Source organism: Saprolegnia parasitica, assembly GCF_000151545.1.
Source record: "Saprolegnia parasitica CBS 223.65 unplaced genomic scaffold supercont2.223, whole genome shotgun sequence".
NCBI lineage: Eukaryota > Oomycota > Saprolegniomycetes > Saprolegniales > Saprolegniaceae > Saprolegnia > Saprolegnia parasitica.
Genome location: NW_012156617.1, coordinates 4168 through 24658, shown reverse-complemented (window position 1 = coordinate 24658; position 20491 = coordinate 4168). Strand labels below are relative to the sequence as shown.

Genomic DNA, 20491 nt, shown 5'->3' with positions numbered 1-20491 from the left:
CAACGCGTCTCAGTCATGGCGCCCTGGCTGCCCAGATTCGGCACCCTTACCAGTCCTCGCCACGTCACAGCGTTGAGTACTCCTACCAGTACGTTAGCACAGCTTCGTCGTACTCGTACAATGTACAAGAATCAACCGAGCAGTACGAGCCATCGCGGCATGCGCCATCGCTGTACCCACCACAACAGTACCAGGCAGCGCAGTACCCGCCACAACAGTACGCGGTGCAGCAGTACCCATCGCAACAATACGCTGTACAGCAGTACCCACCACAGCAGTACTGGCCAACACAGTACACGACCACACAGTACGCGCCACCACAGCACGCGCCACTACAGCACGTTTCGCAGCCGCCGCGGTACTCGGCGCGGCGGCCCCTTCACTCAAGCCCCTCGCCGGAGACATTTGTCGTCATGGGTGCCCCAAGAAATGAGCCGAGATACTCGCAACGTGTTCAAGACAATGGTGTTGACGTGTAAGGATGCATGCTGTACTTTTTCGAGGTTGACCTCTCCCATAGCTTCACAGACCCTGTGCGACGTATTGGGGCTATGCGTACCAATATTTTGGGGGCTGCCCAAGTCACTCAGCACGATTGGGCTTCTCGGGCCGCTCAGGCAGCTCAAGGGCATTGCAGGGATCGCGACGACGGCTCTGTTGATACGACGTCTTGCACACCGATGATCCAAATCGGATTAGACGTCGACGCAGACAGCGACGCAAACGAAGATCTCGGTCGAGACGAATATATCGTTGTCGATCCCAACGTGCCCGTGGTCCATTGCCCCGACGGCTATGTCGACCTTGCTGCATCGTTGGGCATCATTTGTCTGGACGATGACCGATCTATCAAGCCGACGAAGACCAAGTTTGAAACGTACGATGATCTCAAGGACCGCGTGCAACTACTTGCCGCTCTCAATCTTTTTCAAGTCTCGAAGGAGCACCAGTCTTCCATGCGCAAAATCAGGTGTCGAAGCGACAAGTGCCAGTTCCTCGTCCAAGCTAACGTGGGCAAGAAAGGCATCAGCGTGACATTGGTTAAGTGCTTTATGTTTACTTACGTTGCTGACAAACATGGTAGGTTTGCTTGGACCATAACCACAGCCTGCCGCATTCAACACCGATGCCACCAGGGTCTCGAAACACGACGGTCTCCACCGACATGGTACGCGAAACATCCACGGTACCAGGTCAACCAACACACTCGAGTTAGCTTGTGAAGTTCGCTAATGAGCTCGATATTGGTCATACTTTGGTTCGCGAAGAGCTCATTCGGGCTGTGCGTGACAAGTTCGGCATTTCCATCTCGTCGTCACGTGTGACCCTCGTAAAGAAGGTCACGAAGAAGCGCCAACTAGTCACGATCAAGGACCAGTTCGCCAAACTCGAGTCCTACCTTGAGAAGTTGGTCGAAGCCAACCCAGGGATGTACGCGGCTTTTACGAAGACGGGGTCGTCTTTCCATGGAGCATTCTGCGTGCCTGCCTGTTTCCGCAAAGACGCCAAGTCGTTTCTTCTACCCATCGTTTTCCTCGACGGTACCATGTCTATGACTCGACGGTTTGTTGACGCCATCGTAGCATGCCACATGAAAGACGACATGCACGAAGTCGGCACATTGCTTTCGGCAACGTCGAAAGACGGCAACGGCAACATCGTACCGATCGCCTTCGCCCTCGTCCAAGGCGAACTCGTCGATACATGGGACTGGTTTTGTGCACACTTGGCACTAGCATCCAGTTACCCACGATTCGTAGCCGTAGCCGACTACATGTCCAACATACCAGTGGAACACTGGGTGACATACACCTTCATACCAGTGGAACACTGGGTGACATACACCTTCATTAGACAGGGCATTCCTACTTTCGACGCAACGACGTCAAACGTCGCCGAGTCTTCCAACAATTGGCTCGGAGCCGATCTGCGCAGCAGTGATCCGGTCGGGGTATTCTGCTTCTACCTCAACCGCCTGAACAAGACTTTCAACGACCGACTCGACATGCACTCGAAGAGCTCAGATATTCTCACGAACAAAGAGGCCAAGGCCTTCGAGGCCCTCTCGATTGAAGCTCGCAAATGCACGGTACATGGCTACCCCCAACGTGTACATCAACCGTCCAACCCCATTTTCATAGGTCACGGACCTTCGCACGAACCACAGCTTCACCGTCCTGCACTCAAAGCACAGGACACCCGACAAGGCACGTTTCGTCAACGTCACAGCGAAGGTATTTTACGACTGGTTCGTTCTCTTGTATTTTACCGCTAGTCGGCATAGACTTGCCAATGCGGTGCCTGGCAAGACCACCTGAAGCCGTGCATGCACGCCATCGCCGTCGCGATGTATATTGGTGCCGAGCCACTCACGTGGTATCACACCGCCTACAGCCGCAAAGCATGCATCTCCCTGTACAGCAACCCGCTTGTTCCTCTCCCACCTCAAGCGCTCTCTATGGACGACGACATGATCGTCGAAAGCTACGACAAGCAAATTAAAAAGAGGGGCGCCAAAGGCGGCAAAAGGCGAAGAAGCCAGTTCATGCAATAACTTAATCGACGAGTTGTGCTTCGTCTGCAAAATCTTGCCGGTCGCAATCGTTGGCCGTCTGCCGCCGTCGCGAACGTTGGCCGTCGACCGTCGTCGCGGTCGTTGGTCGTCGACCACCGTCGCGATCGTTGATCGTTGGTCGTCTTTAAGTCGTCGCGGTCGTTGGTCGTCGACTACCGTCGCGATCGTTGATCGTTGGTCGTCTTCAAGTCGTCGCGGTCGTTGGTCGTCGACTACCGTCGTGATCGTTGGTCGTCGACCATCGTCGAGATCGTTGATCGTTGGTCGTCTTCAAGTCGTTGGTCGTCTTCAAGTCGTCGCGGTCGTTGGTCGTCGGCCGCCGTCGAGATCGTTGGTCGTCGGCCATCGGCTATCTCCAAGTCGTTGGTCGTCGCCCACCGTCGAGTCGTTGGTCGTCGGCCGCCGTCGAGATCGTTGGTCGTCGGCCACCGTCGAGTCGTTGGTCGTCGGCCATCGGCTATCTCCAAGTCCGTTGGTCGTCGCCTACCGACGAGTTGTTGGTCGTCGGCCGCCGTCGAGATCGTTGGTCGTCGGGCTACCGACGAGTTGTTGGTCGTCGGCGGCGGTCGCTATCGTTGGCCATCGGCCACCGTCGAGTCGTTGGTCGTCGGCTACCGTCGAGTCGTTGGTCGTCGGCCGCGATCGTTGGTCGTCGGCTACCGTCGAGTCGTTGGTCGTCGGCAGCCGTCGAGATCGTTGGTCGTCGGCAGCCGTCGAGATCGTTGGTCGTCGGCAGCCTTTGAGTTGTTGATCCTTGGCCACTGTCGAGTCGTTGGTCAGCGTACGTCAAGTGCGTGGTTGGTTGTCTGATGCTCCGTTCGGAGATGGCCACCGGTGCAGGCCATGGTGGCGGTCGTGTGTGCACGACGGAGCAAATTGAAAAGTGAGAGAAGGTCCTTGGGTGCTGGAGTAGAACCACATGTTTCGATGGACAAGGACTCTGCAGCCACCGCATTTTATCCGGAACGGAAGGAACGTTCTTTCCGGTTGTCTATCCGGATTGCACTTGATGGTTGTTGAATTGCCCGCCCCAGTACGTTCTGTTTTGACAAAGGCGTGTCAAACACATGGCCCTACTTTTTAGGGGCAGAATCCGCGAAAAACCCCGTTCTTATTGATTACCTCTGCATGATGGACACCTTCGCTGTAACGTTCATCCTAATTTCAACGACGACATGCCCCGTAGGTGCATTCGACAAGGCATTGAAATCTTCTTTTGCTCCAGGGGCGTTTTGGCATTTGAACGGCTAGTGCCAGATTTCAAAATGACCGCACTACACTCTCGCAAGGGTTCTTGATCCTTGACAAAAGATTAATACAGGTCCATGTCGATCTGCATGTTGTTTGTCAAGCTGCCGCGCCACAACGTTTTTTTTGGAATGGGCGTCCAACATGCACCAAGCCGCGTTCCGCTACCTCTGGCCCGTGCTCCGCGCCTGCGTCTGGTTCAACGTCTGGCGAGTCCGGAACGATCGCGTCTTTCGCGCCGACCTACCGCTGCCAAGTCCATGGACGATTGCCGTCAAGGCGGCACGCGTCGCTCAACTGCACTTGCACCACAGCCTCGTACAAGAGCCCGAGCAGCCTGCTCTTCGTCGGCTTCTCCGGCCCCTCGCCCAACACGAGTGGCCGCGACGTCACCTCGTCCCGCGGATCGCGCTCCTGCTTCCGCCTGCCCAAACCAAGTCCCTCAACCGAGTACACACAACGAAGAAAGTCCGACAATTTTATTTAGCATAGTTTTTTCTATTGTAATAGAAGACCCACTTCAACAACAACAACGTTTTTTGGAATGACCGCCGACAGTCTGGAGCCTCAGAAACTCGGTTCCTAGCAAAGGCGCCATGACACAAAGATAGTCGTGCGTGTGCTGTCACGACCTTCATGTACTCAAACGAGCACAAGAATAACGTTACCGAGCCCATACGCCGCCTCGCCGGGGCCGCCAGCGTGGCGCGTGTGCTTTGCCGGCACGGTGATGCCGCTGGGAACGGCAACGAATCGCCACGCTTGTCGACGCCGACACGACGTCGCGGCCCAGTGCCTCCTTCCTACGAGATATCTGCAGCTCCCCGACGACCACTATGCCACGCCGGCCATGGTAAATGCAGCAGTCGAGTACCGCCAACCCGAGCACATCCTGCCGAGATACGCCGACTTTATGTACCGTGTGGTGCTTGGCGCCGTCGCGATCGGCTCCCGGCTCTACTTTCTGGCCAATGACGCCCAAGTCTGTCCCGTCTGCGGCGACCTCGAGACGTACAACCATCTTCTGCTTCGTTGCGAATTTGTCACTGCCGTATGGGCGGTCTAGAAAGCCGCCCGTCGACGCCCTCGAGCTCGAACTTCCCACGACGCTTTCCGCGCTCCTCTTCGAACCGCTGGTGACAGCCCAACGCTACCGTCGGCGTGCAGTGGCCATGATGTGGCCGATCCTCCGCGCGTGCGTGCTCCACACCGTCTGGCTTACCCGCAACGACCGAGTCTTTCGCCCCGAGGCGCCCCTTGTGACGCCTGAGGCAGCCGCCCAACGAGCCGCGTTCTTGACCAAGCTGCACCTCCACCACTTGCTGCTGAACACTCAAGCATTGTGCATCTTCCAAATGATGGCAGCCCTGCGGCACGACGCATGGCTACGCAACAACTTTGTTCCGGCATGTGTCATTCACACGCCACGTCTCCCGCTCGGCTAAGCCTCTCGGCGGCCGGCTCGTCGTAGCACCTTGGAATCGATAGTCCACCACCATATCCAGTTCAGTTTAGTATATCTAAATAGACTCAACAACAACGTTTTCCATCATCGAAAGGTCCCTATCCATTGGTCCGATCTCCGTACTCTTTGTCGGCCGGTCGTGGTAGACGAAGTCACACACTAATAATGAACGGCTAAATTATTTGTAAGGTTAAGTTGCGACTGGAATGTAGGATCATTGAGAGCAAACAAGGCTCTCGTCACGTCCCCACGACATGCTGCTGCTGCCATCTGTGGTGTTTTGAAGGACGCAATCCAAAATTGCGTGGTCCAAGGCTTCCAGTGACGACGTATTACTCGAGCTGTCCGAGTCAAACCAGTCTTCGGCTTGCAATAGGACGAGGAGGTCGGGATCGATCGCCGGCGCATCGTTGAGAATCTGCTTGGAGTGGCGCTGGCAGTAGCCCGCAATGCGTGCGAGGGACGTGCAACCGGCAAACTTGCACTTGCGGCCACCGCCGTGGCGAACACAGCGCTGGTTGGCGTGCGCCAAGTTGACGCATCCTTCTTCGATGCACTGCTTCTTGAGCCCGACGATCGCGTGGCGCGAGCAGTAGCCACCGGTGCGCGCGTTTGTCTCGCAGTTGTCGGCAAGGCATTGCTTCTTGCCGCCGTGGCGGACGCAGAGGCCGCGCGCGTACACTTGGTTGAAGCAGTTTTCAAACGAGCAGCACACTCGACTTCGATGAAATGTGCATTTGGTGCAATCGGGCATCGCAAGGTTCGTGCAACCGTTGAAGCAACAGTTCGTCGTCACGTCCATCGTCGTTGCTTATTGGTCTGCCCGAGACAAAGGGTTTTTCACAATGAGCTCACAAGTATCTTTCCTTCTGCATCACGCGACAACGTGTAGACCACGCCGTGACTTGATGTTGTCGTTTTGCCTATTTCGATATCTACGCTGACGACAGCAAATAAAGCAGGAACAACTCGTCAACGGAGTGAATTTCACGGTTTGATGACCCATATCCGGATGACACGAGTGATGGTCGTTTTGTTGTTCGTGGACTTGCGGACCGATGAAAATGGGCTCATCCGTACCAGATCGCCGCGAGTTTGACAAGCCCACGGCAGTACGCACTCTATTTCATGCCAATATGCGCCTCTACGCTTTTACTCGCTTATTCGCATCGTGTCAAATTAACTAATTAGAGCAAATGCTACCTGCGCAGAAGGGTGTCCAAGCGGTACTACCGGTACCGGTAAGACTATTACAACAAAACCCGCCATGTCTTGCATCTGCGATAGAAGGGTCCGTCATTGCTAAGACGACAACTATAGGTAGTACACTTTGAGCATACTAGAACTGGAAGAGCATCGTCAACCAATACGAACGTGGTCGACATGACACGTGCGTTGCGCTTCTGGTGCGTGTGCAGCACGTGGATAACATGAACGTTGGTCCGCACGATTGGATAAATAGAGCGAACCAGAGCCTTTCCCTTCCGGGAAACGTTGCACCTAGAAATGCGAGTTGTTGGGAACCCGCCTGGAGCATTTTTGTTGCAGGTCCATGATGAGGCCGAAGTCACACCTGCCTATCGCATGTCAGCCATGAGTACAGAATTGCGTGTAAAATTTATCTGGTCATTCCACAGACAATTGTTCTTGGCTGTGGCCGCTTCGATCGATCGCCGACGACGACAGCTCTACCGACGACTGATGCGCATCGGCTGTCGTGACATTTGGTCATTTTACCCGGATCCGGATACACTACCACATGGTGACAACTACACGAGTTGCAGAACGTCGTTGAGTTGTTTCCTGCAATTCATCCGCGCGATTGACTTGCTTGCGACTTGGTGAACGGACTCTGTAGCTCATTTCAATTTTCGCTTCGAGATATGCAAACGACTCCGTCCTCCCCAGAGATCTGCCGTTTCAATGGGTGTAGTAACCCGGCGATCGACGCCTTGGCCAAGTGCAATTTCCACCGCCATCGCCTTCCGTGCTCCGTCGCGCGCTGCAACAACATTGTGTACGCCCGCCAGCTCTGCGTGCGCCACGGCGGCAAACCCAAGTGTGCCCATGACGACTGCGATGCGAACGCGCGGCCTGGTGGCTTTTGCTACCGCCACACCGAAGTCCGCAGCAAGCGTCTTTGCACGCAGCCCCTCTGCACGAACGCCGCGCACGCCAGGGGCTTGTGCGTCCGCCATGGCGGCGGTCGTCGCTGCCGCGTCGACGGATGCAAGACACTGGCGCGCAAGGGCGGCTGCTGTGTGCGGCATCGCGAAGGAGTCGCTTGTGCCGATGTACTCGACTTGGCATTGGATTGGATCGACGCGATCGAGCCGCTCGACGATGCCATTCTGGATTGCCTGATCAAGACGTGTGCTGCAGACACGTCGTCGTCGTCGCCTTCCACCATCGATGTCGAATGGTACGCGTTGTGAGGACTTCGTTCTGTTTAACTTATATTTTTATGGCCACGTGATTCTATCGTTCTCGCTTGCTAAGACAAGTTCGCGCAATTATTATGGTTGCTGGCGCATACTAGTAGACCCAACTTGACGAGGCATTTAAAATCAAAGTAAGGCTGGGTCGGACGATCTTTTTAGGCGTAAATGGATCTTGGCATGATTACTAATATACGTGTATCGAGTTGTTGGCTTTAACAACCAAACGGACCGATCTTGGATTCTCTATGACAAGTAATGCAGCCGCCAAGGCTATGTGGCCATGGTTGTTGAATTGGGTCCTCTATTACAATAGAAAAAACTATGCTAAATAAAATTGTCGGACTTTCTTCGTTGTGTGTACTCCGTTGAGGGACTTGGTTTAGGCAGGCGGAGGCAGGAGCGCAATCCGCGGGACTAGGTGACGTCGCGGCCACTCGTGTTGGGCGAGGAGCCGGAGAAGCCGACGAAGAGCAGGCTGCTCGGGCTCTTGTACGAGGCTGTGGTGCAAGTGCAGTTGAGCGACGCGTGCCGCCTTGACGGCAATCGTCCATGGACTTGGCAGCGGTCTATGTGGCCATGGTTATGGGCGCACCAATCAAGGTGGTCTAATAGGTATGGACGGCAGTTTGAACTGGACCGCAATCCCACTTGGCCTGTGGAATCTGATAGTCATCCCCTGCGCTGTACAGTGTACTGGTATGTCGACTCAAGACCGCGGTCCTCGCGATCAAGCGACATACAAGGTCGAACGCAAGCGAGCACCTCGGGACGACGCGGCACCCGCGAACCCCGTTACTTCGAATCTACTACATTAGCGCTTCCCCAATGCTGCATTCGAACGACGACGAACCTGCACGACACGGCGTTCCATATGAGTTGTTCCCGAGTAGTATCTCTACAAATCCAATCCGCTTGCACCACCCGAGATGATCTGGCGAGCCAAGTGGGCTGGCACAATCGCGCACAAAAGGCTGGCACCTTACGTCATTTTCCATTTCGCACAACATGCGCGCACCGTCGTGCACGAGCTGCCTCTTTAACGGCTGCACCCAGCGCGCCTTGCCGGTTCTCGGCAAGTGTGAGTTTCATCGCCAACGCGTCGTGTGCCACATTGACGGCTGTAACAACATTGTCTACGCGCGCCAGCTCTGCGTGCGCCACGGCGGCAAGCTGCAGTGTGCCCACGATGACTGCAGTTCGAACGCCCGCATCGACGGCTACTGCTCGCGACACGCGCTTCCTACCGCCAAGCGCACGTGCTCGGAGCCCCACTGCCGCAACCTCGCCCACTCGCGGTCCAAGTGCGTCCGACACGGCGGCGCGCGGCGTTGCCGAGAAGCGCAGTGCGCAAGCTTGGCACGCACGGGTGGCTTTTGCCGGCGCCACAATCCGTCCAAAGTGTCGCTGCGCGCAAGTCCGATCAAAGGCGATGTGACGGCCAGCGGTGACGTGCAGGAGCTTGACAACATGATCCTGCAGTGCCTTCTGATCGACTCACCGCGCATTGAGCCGACGACGCCGCTGTATGGTGCTTGTGAAATGGAGGTGTACGATTTTTAATCGAGCACGATACACCTATGATGATGCAGCTGAATGCTATCGGCCTGCTAACGTACCGGTACCAGCTACCGGTACCGGTAATGTTATGGAGAAAATAGGGTCTAGAGTTTTCGGCACTTTTGATTGATCACGATGAAGCGATTTGATTGGTTACTTTGAAACGGTGATAAAATGCAAGAGGCAATGGCAGGAAGAGCTTACGAACGTTGGAGGCGGACAATAGATCGCTGATTGGTGAGCTGTCGTCGAATAGCCCTACCCTGACGACGATTTGACGCCTAATTTGCACAGGAAATACGACGTTTCCGCCGATAAGAGCTGCGCCAGTCGATTCCCCTTGAAATTTTGGTGCAGAAGCACAAAGATGTACTCTTGAGAAGCACTGACTGTGACCTCAAGTATTGCGCTGCAAATGCCTTGCCTGTTTTTAGTGGTGGTGCGACAAGCTGCCAAATCTATTTGTTGAGGTACCCCTGCTGTGAGCTCGCAACCAAACTCGCAGTGGGTGAATATCCACCGGAACGAGGAAAACATGAACTATCGCAATGGGGTTACCGGTATTCGAGTCCAGTGCGAGTTCACAATGCAATATACGAGCCGATCTTTCTCAAAATGGTGATTGCATTCAGCACTCTACAACAAATATCGATCAACTCACTGGAAGCAAAACAGTCCAAGAAAGCTTCCATAAGCTCTGAGAAAATAAAAGACGAAGCAGCCTCACACTAAAAACGGCTCGACGCAGACGAGACACAAACATGAGCTTCTTAGCACCGCGTAAAGCGAGCAAGGAAGGTGGGAAAGCAGCGTCATATGGCAAGAACCGCCAGCGCAAATAAATCCAACATTTGTGAGAATGTACGATATTTGTATCGAATCATAGAGACTGGCGTTGAAGGCAAGAAATATAGGCACACTTGGACCCTCGTTTTCTCGACTGCGCAAGTTCTATTTTAGTCGAGGACATCCATCGACCTACTACATGTAGTGTACTGTACGAATGCAATACTAGTAGCCTGAACGTACGACCGACAAGCGAGCAAGCGTGGCTGCTCATCGGTTCCGCGACAAGCATACCGCATTATGAATTGCATTTAATAGCCATGTATAACTTATAAACATAGAAAGGGCACTGCGCTTTAGGCGATGTCCTTGTATAAACTATCGCCCGAAGCAACAAGTCCGGTGGTCGTGCTGATCAAGACAAAGTCGAGAATGAGGTCGTCCAGCGTGTCCATGGGCATGGCGTCCTCGATCCAAGCATCGGGGACGACCTCGTTGGTCGTGACGGCATCCTTGAGCAGCTGTTTGGAGTGCCGTTGGCAGTAGCCAGCGATGCGCGCGAGCGTTTCGCACTCGGCGAGTTTGCACTTGCGCCCGCCGCCGTGACGGACGCACTTCTTGCGTGAGTGCGCAATGTTGGCACATCCTGCCTCGACACACTGTTTTTTCGTATTAACAAGCGAGTGGCGCGAGCAGTAGCCGCCGGTGCGGGCGTTCGCGTCGCATCCCGTGGTGAGGCACGGCTTGGTACCGCCATGGCGAACGCAGAGACCACGAGCGTACACTTGGTTGTTGCACGTACTCACGGCGCAGCAGAGGCGGTTGCGATGAAAGGCGCATTTGTTGGACTGCGGCATGGCTGGCTTGGAGCAGCCACGAAAGCAACACTGCGCGTCCATACTGATGCGGAGGAAAGACGATGAAATGAAGAATGACTCGATGATCGTCTACCGCAAGGTGATCCCATTTTGGACAATATCGATACATGAGACCGACCATTCAGCGCACGATGGCGCGCATGAGTGATGGGCTCTGAAGTTTCGGTGGCCCCCCATACATGGACCAGTACACTGCTTGGCGCACGTGGACTTGAAATAATTGGCGACAAACCTTGAAGATGAATAACGGCCCACTGTGGCGCTCGACCTGTCATCCCGAACTGGCTCGTCCCACTCTTGGACCTGATCAACGCGACGGAAAATCCGGAAAACGCGCGGAATTCAGCGAGTTCGGACGGCCGCCATTTAGTTGTGCCCTGCCAAATTGCACTTTGCGTTGCGTTCGTACGCGGGGTCGCGGCAAAACAAAGGCAAGCAATGACCATGTCTACTCGCAAGATGTAACTAGCGGTGTCAATTAGCGTCGACAGGGCGGGAGGCGTAGGCCCGACCAGACATGTTTTCACGCCGATTTGTGTCAAGAGAGCTCCTTCGGACGCTCGAGAGCCGACAAGAAGATCTGGACTCTTGGCTGCACGTTCGGTCGAGTGGTTTCCTCCACTCGGATGAACCTAAGCCTTATTATCTTGCTGCAGTGTACGCGATGAAGCTGATCATACGTGTAGCGTAGATTATCGACGTTGATTGCGTCCGCCATCATGACCATTAGTGAGAGCAGCTTCGACGGTCGACTCCTACCTATGAGGGCGACGATCGTGGGAATATCTTAAAACCTATAAAACTCGCAGATTCGCTAGGCTGCTCTGCGCGGTTTGCGAGCGAGAGCATACCGGTATTTGCTTGATTTGGAACATGGGACTCGCGCATGTTCGTTACAGTGTACCTAAGTGATATCATCCCTTCTATTTATATAGGTCTGGGACCCGGACCCATACAAACTTCAAGTCATGACGGACCCGAGGGTATTACCCAATGTGGGTGCATCTCCAACAGGATTCACGACATCAGACCCGAAACAGTATTTAAAACAGCAGTTGACACAGCATTTGACTCAGGATTTCCATCGACGCCGCCATCGATGCCGCCATTTACTTTGATGCTCGCTCTTGTGCCACATTGCGAAGCATTCATTAATGGTTTTAATGGCTAAGCTAACGAGAAAATCGGCCGTGTTCTTTGCGATGCAGTCCAAACTCTTTCCCAGCTTGAGCCGCCGTTCCTCGAGCCGCTTCACGGCTTCTTCGTCGGATATGTTGACGGACAAGGCAATGATCGCATGTAGCGAATGCGCCTGCTGGAAAAGCGCCGCTCGCTTTCATCGTGCCACGTGGCATTTGGTGACTGCTGGATGGCGACGACAGGCATGCCACCATTGGAGCCGTAAAACCATTCGCGCCAATGGTCCGGGAGCGTGAGCACACGAGTCATCTTGTGCAGAGTCTTGATGGGCTTGCCAACGAGCGTCCTCGTAGGGACCGATGAGGTTGTTAAAGTGTCCGTGGTAGTTGGTGGAGGAGTCGACGGATCAGAGGTCGGATCAGAGGTCGCACCTTGAAGAGGGCACGTCGACGCAGGCCGCGGCGATGCACCTGGTGCGGCATTGTCCATCTCGAACCGTCTCGCCGCAGAGTAGGTAGTAGTGTGAGAGTGCGACGCCAACCCAATCGCGAAGTCTAACACCATCGGTCCAAAAGTACGCTCCAATTGCTGTAAAACTGCTCAATAGATGTGTAGCCATCAAAGAGCGTGCTAGCGCCACGGTCTTCGTAGCTTTCGCGCTTGTGCTCGTCCTCGGCGGCCTTGACTTGATTGAGCAGTGCACGACGACTTCCGTACGTGGATGAGGATTCGAGCTCCTGCCCAGATGACATTGCCGCACCCACAAGCTGACAGTGGCGTTCATGTACTGCCTGATCATGGAGATGCCGATTGTGTCTTCCACGTCGCCCTTGGCACGCGACTTGCGCCCGACGACTTGCGTCTCGATGAAAATGTGGAGGGCTTTCCCGCACACGGTACCACCGGGATCGGTGGGGTCTCGGGGGGACACCCATTTCTGGAACTCGTGTGCCTTGGCACAATACGCAATCTTCGTCGCCTTGGGCCGAGTCTCGGCCGCCCTCTTACGTGCACGCTATGGCCTCTTGCATCTCGAGCTGCCTAGCCGCGGTACATAGGATCGTCGAGGCAGCGTGCAGAAGCGTCATGGAGGCCGCGGGCTGGCACTTCTTGGCAGTGACGGGCGAGCGCGTCGTGGCGGTGGCGGCAGTCTTGAGCTTCTTGGCGGGGCCGGTCGAGTGGCCCGTGGCGGCGGCGGGCTGGCGCTTATTGGTCGCATTAATCGGTCTGGTAGTAGGCGGGCGCTCTGGCGCCGCGGAGTTGAGGCTGGCCGCGGGTGGCCGCCTTGTGTGGTTTCAGCATAGTTCGGCGCCGCTTCAGAATTGCGAAGAATAGATGCCAACACAAGGCCAAAACAATTCCATCAAACGAGCCAATTCATTCGCACACAGGATTATTTTTAGCCAATCACATATCTTTGGACCTGGTGGGATGATATCCGGCGATATTGTCGGACCTGGTGGTATATTATCCGGAGATATTCAGGTCCGGGTCCGAATGGGTCTCGGACCTGGTACCCATATATCTTTGGTAATGAGATCAACATCAATGCACTTATCCGACGGCAGAATTCAGTAACTCCTTTAGGTGCGCTTGTGATATTTTTATCATGGCATTTGTATGTCGTGCTAGTCACATTTAAGTACGTTACGGACTGGATCCGCACGTTGTGGCGACACCAACTCGAATGCAATCCTACATTTATTATTACTGCTGCAAATGACTTCCAAATCGAATCCATTCGCTTTGCCTTGTTCTGGACCTTTTTATCTTTTGAAAGCACGAACACGGAAGCTCGTGTTCAGAGTAGAGATGAGGTCTGTCAATTGCCTAGACCTAGGATTGTATGAGGCGAGGGAGACCGTGTCTCCCAGACAATTTGCAAGATCCATCGCGCGAGGGTCAAGCATACTATAAAGGAAGTCTGGAACGTACAGGTCGTTCATTAAATAGTATTAAATAAGAGTCGCGCGCGACGCTCTAATACAGCATGGCCGTCATCATGGGCTCTGTCGTCGCCAAGATGCAGTCCAAGATCGATTGGTCCACGTCCTCAAAGGTCGGAACATAGTCCATGCCGACAGAGATATCGCGCCAGATCGGCTCGTCGTCGATTTCCATAGGACCATCGGCATGGCGGCGGCATAAACCACCCAAGCGAGCGAGCGTGTTGCACTCGGGCTCGCGGCAGCGGCGTCCACCTCCGTGGCGTACACACTTGCTCTTGGCATGGGCGACGTTGTTGCAGAGCGGCTCAATGCAGACGTGCTTGACCTGCACCTTGGCGTGGCGGGCGCAGAAGCCGCCACCGCGGGCGTTGGCGTCGCAGCCGTCGTGTCTGCATTGGGGCTTCCCGCCATGGCGCACACAGAGCTTCCGAGCGTACACAATGTTGTTGCAGCCGTGGACTTGGCACGGTAGGCGATGTCGATGAAAGTCGCACTTGGCGAGGTTGGGTAGCGCGATGTTTTCGCAGCCGTTAAACCGGCAAACGATGCTAGGAGCGTGTTCCATGGACGTGAAGATGAGGTGGCGTAAAGTAAAATGAGCACCCTCGTTTGTTTCGGTTGCAGTTGCCCAGTTGCCCACTCTAAAGTCGGAAGCAATACATCGGGCCTCCCACCGACAGTGGCCACGCAATGACCAATGGGATGCGGCGTTTGACAAGCAATCCAAACTTGGGCCAATCAGAGACGAAGTGAAAAGTGCCATTTCAATTGGTCATGTCCCGGCTGGTCTTGGATTCAAACAAGTAATAGCGTCCAGGAGAGGGTTAATCAGCGTCCACACGGCGACAACTCTAGACAACCAGAACGACGTCAACGAATCCACCTGGAGTTTGATGGACCACCACTAATAGCAGCAGTTTGTACGAGTGATGGACGGCATCCCGCGCACCATCCCGGCGCAGTTGACCTCTTGCTGCCAGGAAAACAGTCGAGGTGCGTGATGCTACTGTTATACAAAACGTTGAGCTTTCGTGCCAACTTTGTGCGGCCCAAACATCGAATTCACATGGCGATTAATAACCACACGTACGCAGCCACATCAACGTACATACAACAGGGTACAGGGGCTGTGCGATCTGTTTTCTATGAAGTAGCACGCATCCTTTGCGATATGAATCTGTAGCTTCGGAGCTTGCGCCGGAAAGTCAGCTTTGAGCATGGGCAGGGTACTTTCGTTTCTATCTTCTATATCCAAAGTAATGGCGTCTTCATAGCCAGCGTCGTCCTATTCAACTCGCTCCTCACCCTAGGCAAACCGTGGGACTCGTATTCACTCGACGATACTTTGCGTTACGGCCATGGCGATGCACAACCTGACGCCGTCGTCGATGCTGGTGGGTGAGGAGGTATTGTACAAAGCTGGCACCACGCTACACCAGTCTCCATCGCACATTCGGCAACATCTCCATGCAGCCGACGAGACCGAGATAATGAACAGCGAAGCGACAAGTATCTATCGGAGCTATCATGTCCTCATGGCACTGCCAATAGGAGTCACTTAGTGTATAAAAAGTCATGGCGAGCTCGTCGTGAGGAAGTGTGAACGAGCTCTCAACATGCGGGAGCCTGCGAACCGCATGTTTGTGAGTGCCGTAGACGGTCGATTTTGAACGGACCAATAAGATTACCTCCGCAACAAACAATCTACAAATGCACCAATCAGAACCCATAGAGGTCCCACGGTCAAATTAAGGCTGTTTGACACACAATCATGCAGCTTGGCGTTGCCACGCAGACAAGTGAGCCTGCATGAGCGTCTGCGATAACGATTCCGAGCATGGCGTAATGCTTCGTTGGGTGGTGTCATTGACATTGTCCGTACGTTTTATTTCGGTTAGCAAGCATAAGATGACCAGTTCTTGAAGTGCGTTCTTCACAGTGCAAAGATTTAAGTTAGTAAACGCTGGCTTGCTCGTTTTATTGATGCGCACAAGAAACGCGGGAAGAGATGGTTCCAGATGTAAGCATCAGTACACACGCACCTCACGCGTAGCATGATCCTGCTGACGTTCTCGTTTGGTCTTCCACTTGGAGATCGAGAAAGAACCAATATCTCGCATTTTGACGTGAAAAAGTGATCGATAAACGTGGAGAACGTAGTAGTGTGTGCTGTGTTTGTGCGCCACGGTGACAGTGCTTTATTGGTATGGCCGATGCAATCCCACACGCCAGACACATTTCTGGAAAGGACTGACGACCCGTTGTACCATGTACTACTACGAAAGCTTATCCAATCTCAACGGAGCGCCCAAAAGTTCGGAATCAACGCCACAAAATCTGTGTCGCCATCGCGTCCGCACACTCCACCCACGGCGTCCGAGTTATTGCTTGCGGGCCGCAGTCAAGTCCCGTGCAAATGGTTCCGGATGCCGGGACTACATTTGTCAATTGTTGCTGGACGCCATGCATCCAGAACTAGGGATATCACATGCTGTCGCGTCACTTGAAAATAAAAGCATGTGCTGTGAAATGGTGCTGCGAGTTCTTGGATGCCACTTCCGCCGCTTGGCTTTGCCGTCGAGTTGCCGAGTGAATATGCTGTGCTTACCACTCCGTCAAATACACTGTACTAGTACGTGACACTAGCGACGAAATGGTTGTCCGTAGTGTCCATTGTAGATCTGATGTGCGCCTGGGGTACATTCGTAGTTGACATGATGGACTTGAATGTACCTTGTGTATACAGTGCCGATATTATCTCAATTGACGACGCGTTCAATAGTTTAAACCGTCGGAGTGCTATTCCGTCCTATAATGTACCCGTGAGGCGCAGGTATGCATTGTTTTTAAATGCGTCCATTTTACAAGCTTGCACGCGCTGATTCGCACACTGTTGTCGTGCACGACGCAGCACCCGTCCGACGGCACCTGCTGATTGAATGAGCATACAAATCGCAAGTGTTGAGGATCCCAAGACCATCATTGTGCGTCACGCCAAAATTCATCGCACCGGATACTCGAGGCGGCGTTGTCGAGTTGTTGTGGGGTCGCGCTCGCAAGACAAGTTGTCATCGCATGCGCATGTCGTGCTCGTCCAGCTCATTCTGCAATCGTATTTGACGAGCACACGACCTCCGAACATGAGCACATCCCTAGTCTGCTGCTTCAACGGCTGTGACAGCCCCGCCTTGACGGACATGAACAAGTGCGCCTTCCACCGCAATCGCCTTTGCTGCGCGATCGAAAACTGCTTCAACCAAGTTTACGCCCGCGGCCTTTGTGTCCGCCATGGCGGCAAGAAGCAGTGTCTCGTTGCCGACTGCACTGCGAATGCCCGCACGGGCGGCCTCTGCTCCCGCCACGGTCTCACCAACACAAAGAAGCAGTGCATTGAACCGAACTGCGCCAACATTGCCCATGCCAACCAGCGCTGCGTACGCCACGGTGGTGGCCGCAAGTGCAAGGTCGAAGAATGCCAAACCCTCGCACGCATCGCAGGCTACTGCCAGCGCCACTCGAAGCAGCTGCTCTCAGAGCCGTGCTCGTTTGATTGCGACCTTTTGGCCCTTATGGAAACCGAAGAGTGGATCGCCAACGACGTGTACTTGGACACGACGTACGAAGCTCTCGACGACTCGATCCTCGACTGCGTCTTGGACTCGACGCGCCCGTACCTGGCGTGATTTAGACCATTTATTCTATTCAAAATTAATTTACCATTGTTTCCACTCTTCTACTTTGTTTTATGTCGGGCTCTCAACGCCTCGTAGTGTTGCATCATACGCACCGTTTGTGCCAACTCCAATATTGCTGTACAACCAACACCAAGACGACAATGTGCACCGTCTTTAAAGCGGGTCTCAATTATAACTGGCGCCTTGGACCGCTCACCCAAGCGATCACCACGTCAAAGTATTCTATTTTTAAAGCCTACCCTATCAAAGGTGTCCAAACAAACCCTCAAGTTCACATTTGTCCTTCTAGTTTCTGGTCAAGGATGACGGTTTACTCACAGTTGGATTTAAATTACCCTTTGAACCAAGGACATTACGACGGCAGAGCAAACGGGCGTGTGTAGTTCAAGACACAATCTAGAATCGAGGCGTCGAGATCGTCCATGCCATCAAGGTGCCACAAGGTGTCGTTGGCAGCAACCACATCATCGGCGAGACATGGAGCGACTCTGGTTAACTTTGGTTGCAAGAGCTTGGCATGCCGCTGGCAAAAGCCTGCAATACGCGCCACTGTGCAGCAGTGCACTAGCTTGCACTTACGGCCGCCGCCGTGACGTACGCAGCGTTGGTTGGCTTGGGCAAAGCTGACACAATTGGGCTCGATACACGGCTTCTTTGTCGAGTGCAGAGCGTGGCGCGAGCAGAGGCCCATGGCACGAGCGTTCGCATCGCAGCTGTCGACGCTGCAAGTGCGCTTGCCGCCGTGCCGGACGCAGCAGCCGCGCGCGTACACTTGGTTGCCGCAGCCTTCGTGCGCACACGTGAGCCGATGACGGTGCAGGAGGCACTTGGTCGAGTCCGATACCACCGGCCTCGCACAACCATGGAAGCAGCACTCGACACTCATTACGTCGTCGTATGCTCAATTGAAAAATGCAGCAAGTAACGCCACCAAGATCTAAACGTCCCAGTGCAAATGACGCATCGTCCGTCGCCAAGTACGTGCGTAGTACTATTTGTGACGCGGGTCGTGGACGCTGTGCCAACAGTATTTTTGCCTCCAAAATGATTTGGCTCGTTTGCTTGGTGCTGTTGTAGACTGCAATATGCACGCATCGGTTTGTGACACGGTCCGATTGACACACGGAGAAGGCGTCGATGGATCACGTGCTTTCTTTGGATGCGACGTGTTGTCGTGCTCTGTGAGCGCATTGAAATGGCGTCTTTGCCCACACACGCCCGCTTTCATGAGCACGCGTCTAATGGCCACCAGTACTGTATGACGTTTTGCGCCACGACGTAGGACAGACCACCTCTAAGGTCCCACGTTGCGTTTGGTTGTGCGCATGACAAGGCCTTTGAAATGCCACGTCGCCGACGTGGCAGCGCTCAATTTTTGTGCGTACTAGTGTATCGATAGCGCGTTTTCGCTAGCACCAAAGAAACAAAATTACTCTTGCTAGCACGTATTACCGGTTTGGTTTGGTACGCACCACGTGGCTCGGCTTGAAGTAGCTCGCGGCGACCCGTATCGTGGTGGAGACGATTCAGTGCCTTTGGATGCAATCAACCGTCTTATACTCTGCCCGACATAGTGTTGAACGTGGTACTGGTGCTTCCGGGTGCGGCCAGGAAGTTGAAGTTTGCCGTCCAGATACCGGTAGACGCGATGAGTCGACAGCAGGTTACGTACATTGGCTTTGTCGCTTGTATCCGCCACTCCCAAGGGCGAGCGGTCAATCGAATATTGGTCTATTGAGTGCCCTAATCGAGCGTTCTACAAGGTGAACTGTTACCAGTTAGATAGCGCGAGGGTAGAGCATCTTCTCGCCCCGGGAGCCCGCCTGGAAACTTCAATAAAATCCAAGCCGACCGTGGGATCGACAACTCGACACGGACGGCGTCTGCGTGCTGGCGGCAAATATTGACAGCCATTTAGCGTGTCCTGGTACGCCGCGACGATTCCAGCGCGCAAAATCTTTTGAGACTTTACGGCGGATTCACGGGTTCGATTTGAACTCCAAGATTTGCTCGTGACGTCGCGCAATTCTTCGCATCGGCTGCTCTGTTGCTGGCGACCAGAGGCTCGTGACGTCGCGCATTAGTTCGCACTTGGCTTTTCAACGTAGTGGGAAGTGGCTATTCACCGCTACTTGTACATAGATGTAGTATTGTCGGGTGCCGAACGCCGGTGCGACGGATTTCGGGGCAGAAGTCCATCCACTACGCCGCGTTGTAGTGCACTGGCCATGACGCTGTCGGTCGACTGCGACCAAGAGCGAGAAGCCTTGTCGACGACGACCAAGCGCGTACGTATCAAGCAAGAGCGTCTTGTGAAGGAGGCACACTCTGAGGTTTGGGTCTGTCGACAGTGCCGATCAGCAAGTGGTCAGCAACCTGTCACGATTCGGGGCCAGTATCCTAGACCTAGGCTGCGTAAACATGCCGCTACGTTCAATTTAAATTATGGAAAAGACAATCGACTAATTGGGCACGTGCAGTGCTGGTGTCGCGTCGGGGCTCACCAGCAGCGTCTGCAGGATCGCGTAGTCGAGGCCGTCAATCTCGGTCGACGGTGGTCCGTCGAGGAGGCTCCACGGTGCAAACGAGTCGGCGGTCGCCGGCGGTGTGCCAACACTCGACGCGGAGAGGTCGCGATGGCGCCAGCAGTAGCCGCCTTTCCGCGCGTGGGTGAGGCAGCCGTCGGCGCTGCAAGGTCGGCGGCCGCCGTGGCGCACACACTTGCCTTTCGCGTGCGCGAGGCTCGTGCAACCCTGC

The 20491-nt window shown here is 54.4% G+C and overlaps 7 protein-coding genes across 7 annotated transcripts; 4 read left to right on the top strand and 3 right to left on the bottom strand.

The window, feature by feature from the left end:
- Nucleotides 1-413: 413 nt before the first annotated feature.
- Nucleotides 414-2554, top strand: SPRG_21653 (hypothetical protein; the record flags this gene model as incomplete). Its single annotated transcript, XM_012355271.1, has 7 exons — nt 414-475; nt 521-1040; nt 1085-1168; nt 1217-1541; nt 1584-2089; nt 2142-2234; nt 2285-2554. 7 exons carry the CDS (start codon nt 414-416, stop codon nt 2552-2554), a joined length of 1860 nt encoding a protein of 619 aa, XP_012210661.1.
- A 2948-nt stretch (nt 2555-5502) lies between these two features.
- Nucleotides 5503-6090, bottom strand: SPRG_15972 (hypothetical protein; the record flags this gene model as incomplete). Its single annotated transcript, XM_012355270.1, has 1 exon — nt 5503-6090. One exon carries the CDS (start codon nt 6088-6090, stop codon nt 5503-5505), a length of 588 nt encoding a protein of 195 aa, XP_012210660.1.
- Nucleotides 6091-7171: 1081 nt separating this feature from the next.
- On the top strand, nt 7172-7723 carry SPRG_15971 (hypothetical protein; the record flags this gene model as incomplete). The annotated part of the gene is made up of 1 exon (XM_012355269.1): nt 7172-7723. One exon carries the CDS (start codon nt 7172-7174, stop codon nt 7721-7723), a length of 552 nt encoding a protein of 183 aa, XP_012210659.1.
- A 1011-nt stretch (nt 7724-8734) lies between these two features.
- On the top strand, nt 8735-9289 carry SPRG_15970 (hypothetical protein; the record flags this gene model as incomplete). The annotated part of the gene is made up of 1 exon (XM_012355268.1): nt 8735-9289. One exon carries the CDS (start codon nt 8735-8737, stop codon nt 9287-9289), a length of 555 nt encoding a protein of 184 aa, XP_012210658.1.
- Nucleotides 9290-10428: 1139 nt separating this feature from the next.
- On the bottom strand, nt 10429-11092 carry SPRG_15969 (hypothetical protein; the record flags this gene model as incomplete). Its single annotated transcript, XM_012355267.1, has 2 exons — nt 10429-11019; nt 11081-11092. 2 exons carry the CDS (start codon nt 11090-11092, stop codon nt 10429-10431), a joined length of 603 nt encoding a protein of 200 aa, XP_012210657.1.
- Nucleotides 11093-14070: 2978 nt separating this feature from the next.
- SPRG_15968 (hypothetical protein) lies at nt 14071-14604 on the bottom strand (the record flags this gene model as incomplete). Its single annotated transcript, XM_012355266.1, has 1 exon — nt 14071-14604. One exon carries the CDS (start codon nt 14602-14604, stop codon nt 14071-14073), a length of 534 nt encoding a protein of 177 aa, XP_012210656.1.
- Nucleotides 14605-17179: 2575 nt separating this feature from the next.
- SPRG_15967 (hypothetical protein) lies at nt 17180-17722 on the top strand (the record flags this gene model as incomplete). Its single annotated transcript, XM_012355265.1, has 1 exon — nt 17180-17722. One exon carries the CDS (start codon nt 17180-17182, stop codon nt 17720-17722), a length of 543 nt encoding a protein of 180 aa, XP_012210655.1.
- Nucleotides 17723-20491: the final 2769 nt, after the last annotated feature.